Below are 21,791 nucleotides of genomic sequence, written 5' to 3' on the forward strand. Positions count from 1 at the left end.
TCAGAACACCAGCCATGCACCCCAGGACAGTGCCTGCCTTCCAGAGAGGAAATGAAGGGAAGAAGGAGCCTTTGGAGGCTGTGGCTAAAGTGATCCTTGGCACCGGGAGAGAGTCAAAGAACCGTTGGTGTGTCCCAAAGCTAAAGGAAAATGGGGAGACCTCGGATTCAAGGCCTGGCTTCTGCAGCACTGGACAGCTCCCACGAGCCAAGCCCTGGATCATAGCAGAAGGTGCCCCTGAGCCCCTGGGGACATAACTGATGGTCCCCGCCAGAGGCCAGCTGCAAAGTGACTTTGACGACGCTGTTCACCCGAGAGGCGGCACAACCGGGCCATGACCTCGAGACGCGGAGGGGAAAGAGAGAGGACCCACCGCTCAGCAGTTGTTTTTCTTTCCTGCAGAGTCAATAAATGAATAAATGGACCATGAGTGGCCAAGTGGCTGATATAATTTTAGACTCCATCAAAAGGAAGATCACAAAAGCGCACGGAGGTGGTGGCTTCAACATCTTTCTGTTCCTCCTCTGTGAGCCTGGGTGTCCTAATGCCGACGTCTGGGAGGCGTCTTCGAAAGGGGGTAGGGAACTAACAAGTGCTGCTTGTCTACTGCCTGACGGATACTGTGCAGAGCGCTTTTGATGCCCCTACTAATTAAACCTGCACTTTCAACCTTATGAGGGAGGTGATATTTTTATCTCTATTTTACGCATTTAACAAAAGAGGCTTCCAAGAGGTGAAGTGATTCGCCCAAAGCCAGATAGCTAGGAAAGATCGGCGCCAAGGGACGTGATCAATCTCTTGGACTCCAAAAACCTATGCTTTTAATTGCAATGCCTGCAACTCTCAAACGCCTCCTGTATACAGATCAGCTGGAGATATTGGTAAAGAGGCGGTTTCTGGCCCAGCAGGTCTGGGGTAGGCTCTGAGAGTTGCCTGTCTCATCGGCAAACAGGTGACACTGATGGTGTCAGACCAGAGGGCTCATTTGGAGCAGGTGGTGCCATGCCATAGTTCCTGTTTATGCCAGAACGCCTGAAATCACGGAAGGGGGAGGTTTGTGTTTTCCAGACGAGGTCTCGCAGCAAGAAGCGATGTATTCAGGATTCAAATTCCCATCTGTCTGACTCCAGAGCCTGTGTCTTTTCTCGAATCAAGTCTACCATCTACCCTGACGCCTTTAGCCTGGCTCTCTGCTGGGAATGATTTTGCCCCCGGAGAACATTTGGAGACATTTTTGATTGGCGCAGCTTGAGTGGGAGGTGCTGCTGCTATCTGGTGGGTAGAGGCCAGGAAAGCTACTGAACATTCTGAAATGCGCGGGACAGCACTCCTAACCTCCCACAACGAAGAATTATCTGCTCCCAAATGTTCATAATGCTGAGAAGCCCTGCCTTCTAGCTCAGTGTCTTTTGGTCCAGAAAATAAACAGCTACCCAGAACCTCTCTCTGTCGAGACCACCAAGTGTCCTTGGGTTAGAAAGGGTTAGTGGGCGTTTGAACCAATCCCACTAGAAAGTGGCTGTGGATATAAAAACTCTGTAACTGCCAAAACAGTCCATCATGCAATAATAGGTGGAACTTTCCACTACTTTGAGATGAGGCCGTCTGCAGCTCTTTAATATCCTCTTGCCTCAGCAGATGGAAACCAAATCAGGTCCAGAAATCGTCGTCTTAATCCCGGTCATTATCATGCCTGGCTGCACGCTGTTTATTGGCGTCCTTTGCTGTTTATGTCGCACGGGCTGTTCTCTGTGACAGGAGTTCCCGCCGCCTCCCCCTTCCTCAGCGAGACAGCATTGACCCCGGTCCCAGCCTGGGGAAGGCTAAGATCAGGCATTGATCACCAACACCAATAGCTCTGTCCCACGTCCTCCCTCTTCGATTCTTAGGGGAACGTGTCTGCTAGCACAAGACTATTGAGGAGGGCTGCTTCGCCTGGGAGGGGTTGTCTCTTCCTGCTTGCGTGAGCTCGTTCACGATGCTTCTTTGGCTGGTGGGGAACGCTAGCTGGGGCTTCCGTTGTTAGGAGGTGATCAAATGTGCATGAAAAGACAGATGAGTCTCTGAAGAAGGATGAAGCTGTGTGATAAATAATGAGCTCATATGCATCCAGCTCTTCAGTTTACAAAGCACCCGAATGTACCGGGCCTCACAGCACCCTGTGCTGAAGACGGGGAAGGAATTCATGCCTAAGGTAGAGTTGAGGGCACCGCTCTAGGAGATGCCCTCTGGGCAGATGTGGATCCGATCTTAGGTCTTGAGTTAGATGTGGTTCTCACTCTCATCTTTGTGCCATCCCTCCCTGGCTGTGCCTACCTGCATAGCTGTTGGGATGTGGTCATTTTAGTCACCAGTGGCCTAGATGGATTTATTCAAGGGGTGATCTTCCGACTCCTGTGTCCATGGGCTGTGTCTGCAATCCCTGGCCAACTGTCCCCTGGGGTTGCGCTGGACATACATGGATGCCAACGGGGTTACGGCCCAACAGGATCCAGGTGTTGGCACATGGGCAATAGTGTTTGTATCTAATTCTTGGGCATGTCCACCTGACTTGTGACCCTTGTTACAGTAGGGAAGTAGGACAGAGACGGTGTTTTGGTGGGGAGGGGACAAGAGGACTTTGGGGCCCATGCTGGGACATTAAAGTAGTATGACCTGCAGAGTTCAGGGCTGAGTGTGCCAGATGCCCAAGGGAGGAACATGAGGATAAAAAAGCGTCAGAGGAGACCCCTAAGCTTGCCACATTCCACAAGCTGCCACCCGACAGTTCTGAAAACAGGAAAGAGAGCAGCTGTTTGTTCCATGCAGTGTGACAAGCACTTTCTGCCGGTGACTGGTCCTGTAGCACAGCGATGCTGTCATCATCCCCACCTTGCAGATGAGAAAACTGAGGGTCAGGTGGTTGACAAGACTTGCCCGGGGGTGAGGGGTGCACACTGTAAGTGGTGGAGCTGGGTTGCAAGCCCACATCTGTGTGCGTGGCAGGCCCATGTTGGTGAGACCTGCTGTATAATGCCCGAGTCACAGGTTTAGAGCTGGAGGAATTTAAGGCTGAAATATTAATATGGTGACTTCTAAGTTCCAGGTACTGCACTAGGCATTTGGGATACAAGGCTGAGTACAACCCTCCTCATAAGGAGCACAATTTAGCAGGAAACTATAAACTGGAAAATCATTACAAGCTGATGGGACATGTGCTTATCCTATGTACAAATGCTGGGAGTGCAGAAATGAAGGGGGCTAATTCTACCCAAGGGAGCCAGCGACAGCATCAGAGAGGAGGTAATTATCGAATGGGCGTTGAAGCATGAGTAGGAGTTCATTTATCAGAGAAGGGGTAATTGCAACAGGAAGAGCATTCCAGATGGAGCAATGGTAGGAACAAAGGCACAGAGGCATAAAAGAACAGGGCGTGTTTGGGTGCAGGGTGTGGGCAGTGGAAAGAAAAGAATCGCAGCGGGTGGATTGGGAAAGGCTGTGAAGGACTTGATATCACAAACCACGCAACGTGGACTGTGGGCAGTGAGGAGCCATGAAGGCTTTCAAGCAGTGAATGATACGATCAGATTAAAGAGATTTTGCCTTGGATGCCTTGTGGAATATGGATTGGAGGGTGGGTTGGATGGAAGAGAGGAACGCAGTTTAAGACTACAAGAACTCTTAGCAGATGATGATGATGATGATGATGAAGATGAAATTTACAAAAAGAGGATAAAGAGTAGGGGAAGATGCAAGAGATTGTATTGATGAGACACTTGAAACCCAGGGAAGGGACCTGTGCTCAATTATAAATTGTTCCCATGCTGAGCTTATTTGCATGCAAAACCCAGTGGCCACTTGAGAAGTTTCAGAGTCCGGCTTTCCTATTTCGGCAATCACATGGGCTAGTGGACTGAGAAGAAATATGAGCTACATTTCCATTTAAATTAAAATAAGACATGTCAAAGGTGGCTGGATAATTACTGGCTGGAACAACGGCCCTCTGATGTGGGAAGTATCGTGTCGGTATATGTGGTGCAGATAATTTTTGCATTTGAGACTTAATTATGTTGATATAATTATTCCCCTGTCAGGAAAATTGGGTGGCACAGATATGTCATATTTGTGTTTGGGCAGAAAAATGAAATGCCTTTTTTTTTTTTTATCAGAAAGCAATTGGGTGGGGGGGGACTCTGGGAAGTTGGGAGCAAGGTGTTTGGGGTTCACCCCAGGTCGGGATGTCTGTGCAGCTGGGAGTCTCAGGAGGCCCTTGCTGGGTGTTGACTTTGAGAAGGGTGGGGTCCCATGACAGCCCTTCTTCCCCCTGTCTGAAGATACTGCATCAGAAGTCACAGGCTGGAGGGGATTTTTAAGGATGGGGAATCTATAAGCTCTAAATAGTTGGCGCTGTAAGGAACTTTAGAATGATTTTTAAAATTTTATTTGCAAAGACCCAAGGCAGAATTGCTCACCCTCTCCCACCCCATCTCCATCCCAAATGGCCCGAGAGAACCCTCAGCCGCATTTTCCTTCCAGGTGAGGGGTCTGTACCCTCCTCTCCTCCCCCATCCAACAGGGGAGACTTAGGACCCCCAAGAATCAGGTGCAAAGCCCCCTCTTCCCCACTGAAACCCCAGTCCCCAGCGCTGTCATTGCTCACGTTGTTACCGTGATGTTCAGGCAGAAACAGCCCGCCTAACGTGGATGAGACAGAGAGAGAGAGGCATGCTCTCTATTAGCACTGGAGAGAGGACCTAGGTAAGAAACACCCAGGATCCAGTTATTTCTCTGCCACCCTGTGACAAAGTGACCTTGACCAGTTCTACTCTAAGCCTCAGTTTAGGCCCCTGGTGCCTGGTGTGCGTGTGGTCAGATGCTCCTGAGATACGGGGCTGCACGTGCCGACACAGGTCGTAGACTTCCTGCAGGCAAGCTCTTTGTCCCCAGCAGCTCAGGTTGCCTGGATGTTACTTTCCAGAAAGCTGCATGGTCATGATGTCACGAGAGACCCTGCATTCATTTCCTATTGCTGCTACCCCAAGTAACCACAAACACGGTAGCTTAAAACAACGTAGGCTTGTTCTTTTATGATTCTAGAGGTCAGACATCCAAAATGAGTCATTAGGGATTAAAAGTAAAGTCGTCATCAGCGTTGATTCATTCTGGAGGCCCCACGGGACAACCTGTCCCAGCCTCTCGTGGCTTCCCCAGGCCGCCAGCATTTCTGCTGACAGCCTGGCTGTCTCCTGGCCGCGTCGCTCCAATCTTTGCTTCCACCTCCATATTGCTGGTCTCCCCCGTTCAGACCCCCCTTTTCCCTTATAAGGACCTCTGTGATTATATTTAGGGCCCAGCCGGGTAACCCGCCTCGAGGTCCTTAATCACATCTGTACGTTGCCCTTTGCATATAAGGCAACTTATCTCGTGTTCCAGGATTAGTGCATGGGCATCTTTGGGGAGGGCCTTTATTCAGCCCCCCAAGGACTTTGATCCAGAACCACCTCAACAAGCTCCTCCTGAATTCTCAACCTACGAAAACCATGAACGCTAATAAAGGATATTTGCCATTTCAGAACACTAGGTGTTGGAGCAATTTGCTATGCAGCAAGAAATAACCGACACAGAAGAGGGGTCTGTAATCCAGCCCTTCATTCTCTGGCCCTTTAAAATCATAATGCTGAACGTCTTACAAGTTCTTTCTCGAAATAGGTACATAGAAGGTGTGCAAATCTTCTAAGTGAACAGCCCAGTGAATTTGTACGAATGGAAAGCGCCATAGTCTGTGTTCAGTAGTGAAGCCTGGATTGACGCTGGTGTTTCATGCTCTGTATCTGTCGTTTTGCCTGTTCACGCCCGGATCCATTCTCACCCCTCCTCTGCTCTACTGTACAATTGCAGAAAAAAAAGCGTTTCCTGTTTCTTGCCTTCTGGTAGGTTCGGCCGATGAAAGACAGTGATGGACAATTAAAGGGCGAAGGAGGAGAGAAGCCAGGATATTTCTCCTTTCCTGGCTCTGCCTTGGGGCACCCCTGGAAGCAGCTGTATTTCCTTCTAATACTCAGTCCCATCAGGGACCCTGCTCCTCCTTGGAGCTGGCTTCCGCTGGGCGGCACTGTTGAAATCCCACCTCCCCGGGGATGCCCCAGCTTCTCCGCTTTTCTTTCTGGCCCCAGGGCTGGCGGTGCCTCTCCACTGATGCTAATCTCTGCTGGCTCCTCGACTTTTCCATCACCTGTGTAATCAATTCCCTGTATTAAATTCTCTTGGTTGAATGGCCTAGAGTGGTTTCTATTTTCCTGAGGCATTGTGTAAAATCCTTCTAGCTTCAACAGAAAAAGAAACAGATTCTTAGACTTCATTTTCTGCAAAATACGGTTGTCCTCACTATAAAATACCTGTAGGCTTCATATTGTCTGAGTCTTTACTTAGGAAGAAGGAAATAGGAACAGGCGCTGTACACCAACTACCTGCCACTGGACTCGGTGTGCCGTGGTGGGGGGGCACTCAGTTTTTCATCACTTCATTTGGTTCCTGGTAACAACTTTTTATTGGGGAATAATGCTGTTATTTAGCAGATGAAGAACTGAAAGAAAGAAAGGATTAGTGGCTCTCCAGAGTTCACATGGTTGCTCAGGTGCCGTGCCTGCTGCTTGTCTGTGACGTTGTGAGCACTTTGCATCCCCACCCCCACCCTCCTCCAGGGTCCCTCACTCAGTCCCACGAAGCACTCGCCAGCTTGCAAGCAGAAGTACACCTCCAGAACCAACCAATTACTGGCACTGTCTTCTCTGAGGATTCGGAAGCCATTCCTGGGAGGATTGGGGTCATTTAAAGTGAGGCAGAGTTGGGAATTCTGGTTGATGCTGGCAGGTGAAGTCTGGGGCAGCACTGGGAGGGAGGAAGCACCCAGTTTAGTGATTCAGAGAATGGACTCCAGCCCCTGATTGCTTCTGTCTGTGCGGTGATTGATTGGGCATGCCTGCCGTGGGCGAAGAAAGGGATGAGGGGCATCGTGTAAAGTTTTTGCCGACCCTTTAGAAATGTGAAGGCCTGGCTTGAATCTGTCTGTCACTTTCTAGCTGTGTGGCTTTGGGATCTTTGATGAGTCTCTCCCTGCCTATTACCACATCATAAAAATAGGCTAAAACAACGAATTTGCAGGATAATTATAAAGAAAGAACCTTATAGAGTGATGACCACATTCTGCCCAGTCCTTGTTCTGGCTGGAGGCTGGGCTCCTTTTCAATCGTAAATATGGGAATTTGATGCATACTTTTTAGGTTTCCTAAGGGCCACCTCAACCCTTTCCCGAAATGGGCCTGAACACCACCTACAGGTGCTCACTCCATTGGGAACGTGGTTGGGGCTCTTGCCAGGGCACAATACGCGGGGCTTTGATTTCCCAATGTTCTGCCCCGGCCTCGTTTCTCCCAAGCGAGTGACCCTCAGACAATTTGAATGAAGCCATGGCAGCGCCTCCTCCTTTACCTCCAAAGACCCAGGCATCCGTGGATGAAGCTGGAACAATTAGAGGCAAAGGAGGAAAGAGCTGGAGTCTGGAGACCTGAGCTTAACTCTAGATCGTTTCCTGGTTGCATGTCCCGAGGCAAATGAGTTAACCCCCCTGAGCCTCAGCCTGCTCATCTGCAAAATGGGGATAATGGGGCTGCCAGGACTACCCAGCATTGAGCAGGTGGATGAGGTAGGGGGCGCTGCCCATTGTAGTGTCAGAGAGGAATAAAATCGGGTGTTTTTTAACCTTCTGATGATAAAGGCAATTCATATTCATTACAGAGAATCTGTAGAAGTGTAAAAAGGAAAGTAAAAATAGCCCGGTATCTCCACCACCCAGAGATAATAACCATTGCTCTGCTTCATTGTAATAATCTGAACTCACTTTTTATGTGTTCCTATAATACTTGATACTGAAGGGTTTTATAAAGATTGAGAGAAGACACTTTATACATTTAGCATGTGAGAGATATAAGTAAATGTAAATATAAGTAAATGTATTCACTTCTTAAATAATTCAACAAATATTTATTAAACATTTACTAAGTATGCAAAAATACTTGATATACTTTCATCAAATATTAGGGGTGTTTCGAGCTTGTCTGATGTATAAGATTAAATGACGTGGTCCATGTGAAATTCAACCCTATTCGGTTTTCAAGTTGAAGCAGGAAAGGCTTGCTGATTACACAGATTCTAATAAATATGCACTTAATATTTATTAAGTAAGCTACGTGTCAGACACTGGGAAGATTTGGGTGTGTATCTATACATGCACATGCACACATTCACATACACATATTTCTATGTATTTATAGCAGCATATGTGTGCGTGATTATTTTTTCAGCACCAGGCTCTGTGACGCTACGTTTCCGCTTGTCAGAAGTAAATTTTATTTTCTTCTACATCAGAAGAAAATAACAAGACAAATTTTCATCAAGTCTCGAGAAAGTGTTTTGAGACAGTCTGAGCTGCAGTATAAATTGCGTGGCACACGTGTGAAATTAACTTTTGAGGGGCCTCGGGAGACACCCCGAGATGTTTGGAAGGCAACCTCTAGAGCCGCGGAAACTGACACAGGAGAGCCTCGTGCGTTTGCAGACGGGAAGGGTCCTCTGATGACTGAGATGCGCTGGGCAGAGAAAACAAACAACAAACAACAGTTTTAAATATTAGCCTCTAATTGAACATCACAAGAGGAGATGATTTTAATTGCAGACATTAATTATCATATGAACCGCTTCCCCTAGGGGCGTCTCTATGGGTGTGCTCCAGAGAGTGTAGCTGGGAGTTTGACAAGGGATGGTGGCTGTCTCAAGCAGGGCTGGGGAGGTCAGCAAGTAGCATTTTATGTACATGACGCACATTATTGTATTTATCTCTGTGTCATGACACAGAGAATATCTGTGTGTTATATGTGCATCATATATATTAGGTATGCATTAATGAGTGTGTATGATATCCTGTCCTTCCTTCATGAACCACTAACAGTCACAGAATAACACCATTCATTACACCCCCAAGCATATATTGAGCGCCTGCTGTGTTCCAGACATTGGCAAACACAGATAGATTAGGTTCCTACAACCATGCCTGGATCAATACTGGCATACAGGGCCAGGCGCGGTGGCTCACGCCTGTAATCCTAGCACTCTGGGAGGCCGGGGCGGGTTGATTGCTCGAGGTCAGGAGTTCGAAACCAGCCTGAGCAAGAGCGAGACCCCGTCTCTACTATAAATAGAAAGAAATTAATTGGCCAACTAATATATATAGAAAAAATTAGCTGGGCATGGTGGCGCATGCCTGTAGTCCCAGCTACTCGGGAGGCTGAGGCAGGAGGATTGCTTGAGCCCAGGAGTTTGAGGTTGCTGTGAGCTAGGCTGACACCACGGCACTCACTCTAGCCTGGGCAACAAAGCAAGACTCTGTCTCAAATAAAATAAAATAAAATAAAATAAAAAATAAAAATACTGGCATATAGTAGGTGCTCAATAAATGTTTATGAATGAATATGTATGATGAATAGTACATAAATATATAATACATACTAGGAGGCATGGATGCTGGGTGTCTATCGTAGTGTGTATATCACTGTATTGTAGTTTCAGATTAGTCTGAGCATATGGTGTATTTCTTAGTGGGTTTCTGCTATATACACATCTAACTATCTAAATGGCTTTATATTCTAATTTTCCCCCCACCTCCCAAATTCATTTCCACACTCCCAGTCTCTAAAGAGAGCTAACAGCAGAGAAGACCAAGCTCATATCTGGCCTCGAAACACAGCCCCATTTGCATGGAGCAGCCCTGAGCCAACCCCGAGCGTTACTGGTCAGGTGTGATCATGGCCCCCAGCCCGCGTCCTGTTCCGCGGAGGGTGCAAGAAGGCCCGGTACCCAGGCCTGAGAGGGGGGCCTCCTCTGTGCCCCCTTCTGCTCAGACATCCCCCTCCAGGACTCCTGGGGGGCCTCTGGCTGGGGCCTTGCTTTATCTGCCCCAGCGAGGAGACAGCTTGGGGCTCCGCATCCATTTAGCCTAATGACTTGGTCTCTGCAATCAGCAGGCTCCATTTGGTTTTCGAGCTGAAGCAGGAAAGAAAGATTTGCTGATTGCTGATTACACAGACACTACATTTCTCAAATCCCTCTCCTCGGGGTGCTCCCGCTGAGCGCGACGCATCCCCGGCAGATGGGGGATGGGTGCGGGGAGCAGGGGCGCACGGCGGAGGGTGAGGGGCGGTGGAGAGTCCTTGAACTTGGTCCTTGGTCCACATACTCTCGTCTGTTGACGGCTTCCTTGTTCTCACCGCTTCTCACTCTGCCTGGCTAACTCATCTCCCACGCCGCCCTTGTTTTCCGTCCTGTCTTTTCTCTGAGGGATGGTGGAAAAGCTCAGGAGCCGGAGTGCTGCATTCCAGTCTCAGCGATGTGGAGATGAATCTGCCCTTTCTAAGGCTCCTCATTGTCCCCCATGAGTTAAAGGGCAGCAGTGCTGCCGTGGGTCAAGGCTGTCCACTCTGCCAAGCTCAGTTACTCCTCACAACAGCCTTATGAAGGAGGGTCTAATACTGCCCCCATTTTACCAATGAGACAACCGAAGGTCAGAGAGGTTAAGTAACTTGCTGGAGGTCACACAGCAGAGCTGGGATTCAAGCCCAGGCAGTCGGGCTCCAGAGCCTACCTTCGCTTTCCTGATGGACTTGACTCATTTCGGGGCCCCATTTCCTTCACCCACCTGCTTAGTCCCGGCCCAGGCCTGGGACTGCCCCTGAGACCCAGGGCCTGTCTCTGTGCCTCTCCTCCACCCCCCAGGAGGCTCCCTGAGGGTGTAGACTTTAGACCGTAGCTGCTCCTGCAGGACACATGGGCAAGGTTCATCCAGATGACCCTGGGAGAGGACGTCTGTGCTCTCTGCCCCTGTCTTGGAATCCAGGACCCGGATGTTCAGCTCAGCTTTGTGATGCTCCAGCCGTGTGACCTCGGACAGGTCACTCTGCTGCTCTGGCCCTCGGTTTCCCCATCTCTTACACAGGCAGGACGATCTTTCAACCAATGTCCGCGGGATCCAGTGTACTTGACACAGGCCTCAGACCCAGGACCTCTGATAGGGCCCAAGGCGGAGATCCAGCTTTCTCAGCCCCTGCATCCCACGGGGACACGGGACACGTCTCCTGGGAGCAGGGGCTGCGTCCCAGGGAGCATCGGCCCTAGGCAGGAGTTGGGTGTGGGGGCAAGCGTTCATGCAAGCCGCTGGGATTTTGCGCCCCGCCGGTTTCGAGGTGCACATATGAGCTGACACGCTGGTGTCCTGGAGTGAGCACCCCCTCTCTGTCCCTCAGTGTCCTTTATTTCCTCTGACAGCCCGCTGGCCTGCGGGCCGGGGGCCCCGCCTCAGACCGTCTCTCACCTTGTCAGGGCCGAGATGGCGATTTCACGGTTGGCAGCTTCAGTCAACCGCGATGCACCACCAGCCCCTTCGCACGAGGCCGGCGGCCCCCTCCCCGCCGCCCCTTCCCTCTCCCGTCAGCTCGGCGGGCCCCAGGGCGGGCTCCGTCTCTGCCTGCTGCCTCTCTCTGTGTCTCTTTAAAATCAGAAAAGACTCAGAGTGATGTGAAAGGCAGAGACTTGCAATAACGTGAGTAGACGGGCGGATCTGCGGGGGGAGAGCTGAACGTGTCCCCGTGGTGGGGAGATGCCACCACGGTCCCCGCTGACTTCCTCTGGGGCCTGTACTCATACATAGCCCCGGAAAGATCCAGAAAGATCCAGAACTGGGCTCCAGCCGGGAAGACCAAGGCTCTGCTCCTTGCTTGCCCTGAGTAGCCTCACCAGCCTTAGTGTCCTCATCTACAAAAAAAAAAAAATAATGATCCCAGGGTCAGAGGGGGGGGGGCTATGAGCCATTCCCTATTTCACAGAGCCAGAGAGCTCAACGGGGAGTTGGGGTTTGCACTGATTTCTGACCCCAAAATAAACTCTGTATAATTAAAACCACTTGAAAGAAAAATCCCATGCATAACCACACTTCAGCCCCACCCATAAATACTCTGAGCTCCCCATGCGTGTGTGTGTGTGTGTATTTGCAAAGATTCAGCCATGATATTCCTCTGCTCTGTTCTGTTTGCTTCACATTAGTTCACAGAAGCACCCCACGCTGCCACAATTCTTATTTCTAACATTAATGCCTGCCTAATAGCATCAAAGTGGCACGCTGTGATTTCCCTAACCGTTCCCAATTGCTCGGTGATGAGGCAGCTTTGAGCCTCTCCCTGTCGGCAACAGCACCGCTCCAGGCATCCTGGGACACAGAGCTGTGCTCTGCCTTTTGATTTAGCCCCGGTAGGATTAATTCCCCAGAAGAAGATGGGATTCCAGGTTTAACTCGGAATTTCAGACTCAGCACTACTGGCCTTTGGGCCAGGTAATTCTCTGTGCTAGGGGCTGCCCTATGCATTGTAGGGTGCTGAGCACATCCTCGGCCTCTACCCCCTAGATGCCAGTGGTATTCCCCCAAGTTGTGACAACGAAAAATGTCTCCAGACATCACCAAATCTCCCTTGGAGGGAGTGGAATTACCCTCCGTTGACAAGCATTACGTTACAGGGCAGGGGTGTGTGGAGTAGGTTGCAAACGCAAGTCAGAAACTTCCGCGAGTCTAGACAAAGTCCAATTGGGGCAGTACCAGAGAGTACCTAGCACTGAGGATGAGCACTAAGACCGGAGTCAGATGTACTGAGCTCGATCGAGATCTGGCACTGCCTTGGAGCCTTCACTTCTCGATGCCTCAGTTCCTCATCTGTGAAATGGGAGCAAGAACAGGCACTCGCCTGCCAGGCTTGTGAGGTGTAAGTGAAGTCACGAGAGTAAAACACTCACCAGCGCCGGCCGCAGAAAGCACCCGACAAACGCCCGCCGTCTTTGCCTGCTCCCGTGGGAGCCCCGCAGGGCTTTCCATCTCTGCTTTTGCTGACTTGTGGAGAAGAGAAAGGTGGGGCATGCAGGGCGCAGACTGAAAGGAACCGTTCTTGTTCCTGCCCTCCCCCAACCTCCTGCACCGGCTCCATCCCGGGGGCTCTGCTTCCAAAACCAGCTTCTGTGACCCCTCCTTGGTTTGTACATTTACTCATCCAGCCAAGATGGGCCGGGCACTCACCGCGTGCCCCAGCATAGCGGTGCCGACCCAGAGCATGGGCCTGGGGTTGGACACCCTGGGCGCAGCACCCCCTGCAGGGCTGCGCGAGCCCTGTGTCCCTGGGTCGAGCACTGGAACATCCATTCCCTGCTCCGTGAAACGCAGAGCATCCGGGTAAAGGTCCGATGAGCCCAGTGCAGAGAGAGCCCCCCCGTGGAACACGTGCTGAGCCACACACACTCACTGGGCATCTGGTGCGGCCCAGAGTGCGGCCCCGGGGAACTGTGGGTAGGCGGGTGGGGTTCTTGTCCAACGTGTGCTTGCGGTCTCTGTCTCCAGGAAAAGTATGTGGAGGAGCTCGCGACGGTGAGGCAGACCCTCCAGACAGACCTGGAGGCGTCCATCCGGCGGATTGCCGACCTGCAGGCAGCCTTGGAAGAGGTGGTGTCCAGTGACAGTGACGTGGAGAGGTAACCTGCAAGGGACCGGGCGGGGCTGCACACAGCACGTGGCTGCACCCTGGGGAGCTCTGTGGTCATCAGCCAGGCTGGGGGCCACATCTGCCAGGGAACCCACAGGCACCCCGCAGACGGAGGGGTCCCTGGCTGGCCTGGGTGAGGAGAGACGGGTACCACTCCTTGGGACCGCTGAAACCACCTGGCCCGGCTCACCAAGCCTTTGCCAGGACGGTGTGGCTGCAACGTGGACTCCAGTGTGCGGTCTTGGCCAAGCTCATGTCCAATCTTGGCCTGATTCCCTCATCTATAAAGCGGGCATGATAGTCTTAGGATGAACCTCATGCAATTGCCAAGATTTGACCATTTTTGACCTGTAGACTGGAGGTTTCATATTTTCAACCCAATGCCTGCCTCAGAGGGCTGTTAGTGAGGGTTAATTGAGTTCACAGATGACCACCACTTAGCACAGCGCTGGGGTATGTGAGTGTATGTGAGTGAAAGTGGTGTTTGTGCAGAGTAATGAGCGTTATGTTACAAAGGCAGTGGCTGATTCAAGGACGCAAGGTTGGGCTGGTGGTTGGTGAGATCACCCAAGTTTCATGTCGGGGCTTCTCACCTTTCCCAGAAGATATGCTCTTCCTACCATCTCCACTCAAGTCCCAAGCTGCCACAGGCCACAGGTGGGCTGCTGAGCTGGAAGGAGTTGGGGGTGTCCTGGCTGGGCACGTAGAGTCACGTTGTCCAGCCTCTACAGCTAGCCAGAGCATCCTGTTCCCAGGAGCTGCCTTTGCAGCCTTGGCTTGTTGCTTCTCTGGGAACCACAGCCTTGCCATGGCATCTCTGCCCTCATCCCCGCCTCTGTAGCTAAGCCCCGGCAGCAGGGAAGACATCTCCTTCCCATAGCCCTGCAGTAAGGGACCTGCAGCTGCAGTTCCCACCCACCCGAGCTGCCCCTGCACACACCTGAGCCAACCAGTTTTTCCTGCTATTCCCCTCTGTGAAGGCTGGTTTGAGCTGCAGCCAGAACAGTGAAATGTCAGATCGTAGAGTGTAGCCCTCTCTGTTTCCACATGAGGATCCTGACCTCGGGGAAGTTCAAGGTTGCACATCAAATCTGCATCGTACACTGAGTTAGAGCCCAGGTCTGCTGAGTTTCCTACCCAGCCCGTTGCCACGCATGGCCCTGTTACCAGGTGGGGATGGGGGGGCAGCTGCAGTCCCTGCAGGCTATGGGTGTGGGACCAGTGATGGAGCCAGACAGGGAAGAACCAGACATGTATATTGACTATATTAGAATCAGCTGTGCCTAGTCCAGGGAGAAAAACTGGAAGGAAACACACCAACATTCTAACACTGAGGGAAGGTGTTACGGGCAACAAGTTTTTTTTCTTCCAGTTGATTTATATTTTATAAAATCTGTGCAATGAACATGCACACACATCTATGGCTATACTAGTGCCCTCTTTAGGAGACTTTGCCCATATTGGTTGTGTATTTTATATGCATCTAATTTTAGAATGTGCATAGCCTTCCTCCCTAGATGCAGTCCTGGGCCGGTTGTAGCTGCTCACTGATTTGTAATGTCAAACTCTCCACAAACATGTTCATGCTGAGCAACAGCAAAATGAAGACCCAGTGGACTCTCAAACACCATGTTCTTGCCTCCACACAAAGAGCTTTATCTAAAAAAATCTTCAGTTTGTGCAAAAGTGTCTTCCATGTACATTCCAAGTATGCAACCCCCCACCCCTTCCCTGCTAATTTGCACAGCTGCCAAACTGCTGGAAAGGGCAAATCCTGATGTTGCAGCTGCCTCATAACTCATCACTGCATTTAAGGCCACCCCTCTGCCACCTCCTCCTCCTGTTTCATTAGTGTCATGGCACAACTTACTGTAATTACAAACCCCTTTTGTCAATATTACTTATTTGATGCTTAGACTGTTTTTTTTTCCCATTCATAGAAATAACAGATCTTTCCCATTAATTATAATGGGGATGAATGGCTGTAGATACTAGTATTTTGTGCCAATGAGCATCATTTTTGAATCATTTTCAATTGCATAGCAAGAGATTGCTTTTCTAATAAATAATGAAAGTTAAAAAACAATAACTTGGGAAAGAGGCAGAGGATCCATGCCTTGGAGGGCTGGGTGACAGGTTGGGGCAAAGGCGTGACAGGAAGCAAGGAACCCCTCAGCAGGAGAATGAGATCCTGGAGGTCAGAGAGGGTCACAGACATCCCCCTAGTCTCTACTTACAGAGAAGGCTCTCCGGCCTTAAAGGGACCCTACCCTCACCTGCACCCTAACCGGAAACACCTTTATTTGTCTCTGTTTTGGGTGACAAGACTCATAGCATCCTCTGTTCTGATCGCCTTTTCTAAGTTCTAGGCCCTAGACACACAGGAATCCAATCTGAATGCCTCAAGTCTTCCTCCCTGTAGGATTTCCAGTTTGCACACAGCGCCTGACTCATAGTTGGAAGGGTCCTCACCTGCATTTCAAGGTTGCTTTGAAATGTGAAATGACTGCAGACAGCCAGCTCTAAAGAAATACATTCTGTACCTGGAAAAATCCCATGCGATGTGTAGGATGATTGCCTTGGAAGTGGGGGAGGAATCAGAGAGGGCACAGGCTCTGTATCTCAACAAGCCTGATGGCCAGCGGGGGATCCAGTTTTGCTGATTTCTGCATGACAGTGAGCAAGTTATTCAACCTCTCTGAGCCTCAGTCTCTTCATCTGTAAGCTAGGTTAGTAATAAGAAGTGAAAAAAACAATGACTTCCTACTATAATACATTGCACATAGTAGGGGCTCAACAGTTGCCAGTTGCATTCATTCGTTCGTTTGATAGGTTCTCACTGAGCACCTATTCCACGCCGGACGCTGTGCCAGGTGCCTGTGTCATTCCACTCGCTTCTTGTTATCGCTGTGCTCCTTCTTACAGCTACAGAGAGGTTGAACAACTTGCCCGAAGTCAGGCAGAAACGTTAACATTCGGAGCTGTGGCTGGAGCCCAGGTTTGCTGAATGGCTGAGGCATAGAGGAGGAGAAGGGACCACGAATGGGGCTGCCTTTATGGACCTGCATCCCGATGGGTGTGTGTGTGTGTGTGTGTGTGTGTGTGTGTGTGCGCGCGCATGAATAACCTGGACACACTGATAAATAAAACACGAGAATACAACCGGAGTTATGAAGGCAGAGAAGGTGGAGCTGCCATGAATAGCAGGCTCAGGGACGAAGGCACTGGCATTGAGACCTCATGAGAAGAAGGAGCCAGCCCTGGGAAGATCTGGGGAGAGGGAGTGAGCTCAGAGAGAGGCACATTCTAGAAAGCCCAAGACCAGCGTCCTCACTGTCTTTCTCTCCTTTTCTCTTTCTCTTTCCCCCTTCCTCCCCTTCCTCCCTCCCTCTCTCCTACCTTTTTCTCCTCCCCTGGAAATGACCCACAGAAAAGAACTGAGACCCCCCCCCCCAGTTGCTTAAAGTGCCCCGGAGCCCCAGGCAGGATCGGCTACCTCATTTGTGGGGTCCGGTGTGAAATGTAAACCTGGGGCTCCTTGTTCCAGCATAATTGAAAATTTCAAGATGGTGACAAAGGAGGCTTAAACCAAGCACGAGCCCTTCCGGTTCTCAAGCCCCTGAATCCAGCACTGGCCCCAGGGTGGTTCTTGGGGAGTATTTCCTGGTTTTCAGCAGGCCTTGGTCCTAACACGCTGCCCTGTAACTTGGATTTGAGATGGAAACGCAGCGTAGACTTCGGTAATATCACAGGAATGTGAAAACCGGGAGGAAATTGGCCACAGAGAAGCCGCAACACATTTTCGAAGAACTGGTGTTGTACAAAGCATGTTCTCTGGCTACAATGCAGCTTAATTGGTTATCAACCATAAAAAGAAACATACGTGTTGCTAGGTCGTAAATCCACTGTCCAGAGCAGAACCCCCAGCTCCTGCCCCGGGAGGTACCAGCCTGGACCCCCCCCCCCCGCCCCGAGACAGGAGGTTTGGATTGGAGCTTGAAGGGTGGGTCTCAGGTACTCCTCCAAACTGAGTTCCCAATTAGGATTCAAGCCTACCCCAGCCAGGAGGGAGGGGGAGAGAGAGAGAGAGAGAGAGGGAGGCTTCAGCTGCAGGTGAGGTTCTTTGAGAGACTTGTTCAAATTACAAAACGTCCCATTTCCCCGTGTCGGGAATTAGATCTGAGTGTAACAGGCCTTCCAGGCTGGAAACGCGGCTACGTGCTCGGAAAGCCAGGTGGCCTACGCGGCAGGATTTAAATATGTGCTCCCCTGCCCTAGAGCCCCGCGCTGTAACGCGGACTGTGGCGTCAACCTCCTCAGGTTAATGGAGAAATGTTTTAAGCTGTCCCCCCACCCCCCAGGCCCGGAGCACACTCATTACTCACAGAGGGAGGGATGTGTCGGCTGACAGACAGCTCCATCCAGCCCTGGCCCAGGGGCTGCAGCTGTTCCGTCTGTCCCCGGGGCTGGGGCGTGGGGAGGGTTGGGTGGGATGTGGCGAGGCCAACGGATGACCCTTGACTCCTGGCTCAGCTAAAAGTGCATCTGTTAGCTGGTGAAATTCGAGATGAATGCTCTGGACAAGAGTCTCCTATTGCCATGTTGTGTAAGTTGGATGTTTTCCAACGTACATCCTTTTATAACCTGGCTAAAATTAGGCTGCAGGAGGATACATAGAAAGATCTGGGTCTAACCAAAGATTGTGGTTGCCATGGAGGGCATACTTCTGAGTTGATTTGTTCAGTGGGGGGCCCGGGCTCTGGCCAGACTGGAAAGGGTCCTGCTATGTGGTAGGACAGTCCTTGGAACTGCCAACAGCTCTATTCCTACAACTCTTCTAGTTTGCTCCTGGGGGCATTAAGTGTGCTCCAGGCCTGGGAGGACACCTTAGAGCATTTCTTCATGAACCCAAGAAGACTGATACTGCAGTCCATGTTACAGTGCAGGGCTGTAGTGCAGTATAGCACCTGTTTACATGGTGCTGCACAGGTTTTCTGAGCACGTTTCTAGCCCAAATACACAGCCAGTGGGGTTCCCAGGGAGTCAGGGCTCCAAACCACCCTATCTATTCTGGCATTACAGGAAATAATCATGATTGTAATAATAATGGGTGCCCTTTCTTGAGGACTACCTTTTTTGGCATGCATCATCCTCATAACAGCTCTCTGAGGTTATCATTCCCATTTGCAGGTGAGGAAACTGGGGCTTAGAGAAGTCAAGAAACTTGACCCAACCCACACCTAAGACACAGAGCCCTGGTCTGATTCCAGGCCACCCTATCACCCACACTTCTAATGATCAAGCTCTGCTGCCGTGTCGAATGTACCCCTACTTCCTGCTTTCCCTTGTCAAGGTCTCTGCTCTCCACCAAGTAGTTGGCCTGTCATTACGGTGAACTTGAGTCCGTCGCTCAGAGATGGGGCCAAACATGAATCTATGTGTTACTGCCCAGGCAGTATTTGTATTTAGACTGGAGTTGCATAGCAAAGACCCACCCTAAAGGAATACATTTGAAAACATTTAATTAATTGTCATTCTCATCTTTAATTTCCCTTTTACAAATTCCTGGCACAGGTTCTTTTTTCAAAAAGCCACTTGCACCAAGGCGAAAGAACCACTGACCACATGTCAAGAGATAAGGGTTCCAAGCCGAGCCGTGCCAGCAGACGGATCAGGACCATGGATAGCTCGCCTGCCCTTCCCACCCTCTGCTTGCCTACTCAACCCATAATGATCTATGGCACCTTCTATGTTAGGACAGGAGGTTCAGTAGGGGACAGGCAGGCATGGACCTGCCTCATGGAGCTCATAGCACAGAGCTTCTTTCTTCACGTGGTGAAAGGGTCAGTGAGTTTCAAACTGCCTCCTTATAATAGAACTCCCCACCCCCTTAGCTTTTTTTTACACCAAAGTGAACTCTTATAGAAAATTCTAGGTTTGGATGGAGTGCAGCCATTCTCTGATTGGAGTAAGAGAGGCAGGTTTGGAGCTAAGTCCTCCTGTGTCTCCTTTTCTGACCCCATAATAGCCCCTGTGGGGTCTCCCAGAACTTGAGGGTTCCATGTACCTGCCAGGACCAATAACCCTGGACTTGTATAACGTCAGCATGGTGGTGATTTCTACCCATCTGGTTCAATGTTCCTCAAGGGCAGACAGAACAAAACTCCCTCTGCTTCTTCCTGAAAGCCTTTCCTCACCCCCGTACCCTTAAGACTTTGTTCCAGACTGGCTCAGGGCAAAGGTGTTGGATGCCTTCAGCATTTGCTCATACAATATATGTGGGATATACTTGCTGGAAGTTCTTCTCAATCCAGCCCCATTATTTTAAACATACTCTATTTTGTTGAGACCTTCCCAAATGGTGGGTAGTGTGTGGTCCAGGCTGGATACCAACCTTAGTCAGGACAGTATTTCATCACGAGTAAACAAATAGACAGACCACCTGGTAGGTCTTGACTTCAGCCTTAGAAGCTCAGCACCAATTCAGCAAAACAGGTTCAGGGGCAGAAGCAACGAGTACACAGATACTATAAAATGTAGGCTTAATAAGCATGCATACCTGCATCTTTTCATTTGTCCTCATGGCTGGTTCTTTTCCAGAGTCACAAGCTTAGGAAGGAGTGATAATGATGGCTGATAATCTTTTATTCTTATAGGATTATCTCTTTAGATTCTTCACCATTTTTTCTTACACAGTGACAAAGGGGGTAACAGTAGTTGACAGTGCAGTGTTGGGTCATGCCTGATGCCTTCTTCTTCAACACGCAAAATGTTGGCCTGGCCAACGCAGATCTTGCTGGTAATGTAGAAACAGCATGGAGATCAGCTATTATAATGGAATCTGGCTGGAACAGGAAGGTGAACTCCGAATGAAGAGCTTAGCAAAGGGATGGTTTACAAAGGTGTGGCCGAGGGGAAGCCCCAAGGGGTGGATGGTGCAGCACCCAGGTATAGATAGGGACAACTAGGAGCAATAACTGCCACTGGGCTGACCAGGGTGCAGTTGCTGGATGCGGGGAAAAGAAGGAGGAGGAGAGAGAGAGAAAGAGAGCTGTCCATCAGGCAGAGCTCTGGCTTCTGGTTGAGGGATGGAGCCAGCCCAAGAAGAGGCAATAGAGAGCAATCCAGAAATCTAGGACAGTGAATACTCCAGCCTCCCACTCTTCCCTCCTTCCCATCAGCTGCCAGCTGGGTTCCCTGTTGGCTGAGCCCAAGGAGAAGCCATGGGGACAGGGAGCCCATTGATGTGGTCTGTACAGATCAGCTCCCAGGCACATGGCAGGGGGAGAGCTAGAGCCAGCACGGAGGAGCGGAGAGAAGATGCCCAGCACAGAGGGACACCATGAAGTGAATGAGCCTCTAGTGCTGGAGAAAGAGCTCTTTAGAACGGGGCAAATCTGAACGCTGAGGCCACCCACGGGGCTCATATGCACGGAGTTGGTTAGGCAAATGGCGGGCAAGAGTGGCCAGCACGTGCTTTGATTAGTTATTGGGCTATAAAGACGTTCCTGTGTTCTGGGTTCAAGTGAAAGTTGATGTTTAGTCAAAGCATGTGAGGAAGTATTCAGAATGTAAATGAGCAAGTGTGACTGTCTTCCAATAAAAGTTTTGCCAAGTACAGAAACATAGTCCGCCATTCTTGGGATGAGGGGTTAAGACATGAACATCTTTGGGAGCCATTATTCTGCCTCCCACGGGGTCATTGGCAAAAGGTGCTTTTGTTTCTATTGCAGAGTCTTTCTCTTTAAAAGGCCTGATTGCAAACATTTAACCTTTTGGGGCCACAGGGGTTTTGTTGCAACTACTCTGCTGTTGTCATGCAAAAGCAGCTAATCTTTATTTATAAAACTAGGTGGTTGGCTAGATTTGGCCCATGGTTATAATTTACTTACCCCTCTTCTGTTGGATTTGCCAAGCATTGCCGGAGAACTTCTGGTCTGGCCAGCTTAGCCCTGGTGCTGAATGGCGACTGAGACCTGTTCTGGACCCAGGATGGGTTTTGCAGTCTGGTGGGGACAGATGCATGGAAATAGAAGCCCCTGAGGGTGACAGGTCTTTGAGGATGGGGACCAAGGAACAGCAGGTGCATCCCTCAGAGAAAGCAACCAGGTCTTCCTAGGAAGGAATTGCCAAATTCTAGCAGAGACTAAGGACCCAGGATTAAAATGATGTTTTAGGGACCTGAGA

General features: G+C 50.3%; 1 protein-coding gene across 1 annotated transcript in view; it reads left to right on the plus strand.

Moving 5' to 3' along the window:
* The window catches only part of MYO18B (myosin XVIIIB), a 259,093-nt gene that overhangs the window by 211,792 nt on the left and 25,510 nt on the right, over positions 1-21,791 (plus strand). The window contains exon 40 of the mRNA XM_075996653.1: positions 13,463-13,593. Within this exon, the coding sequence (XP_075852768.1) occupies positions 13,463-13,593 (131 nt within the window). The remainder of the gene's footprint in view (positions 1-13,462; positions 13,594-21,791) is intronic.

Source organism: Microcebus murinus, chromosome 22 (assembly GCF_040939455.1).
Source record: "Microcebus murinus isolate Inina chromosome 22, M.murinus_Inina_mat1.0, whole genome shotgun sequence".
NCBI classification, from domain to species: domain Eukaryota; kingdom Metazoa; phylum Chordata; class Mammalia; order Primates; family Cheirogaleidae; genus Microcebus; species Microcebus murinus.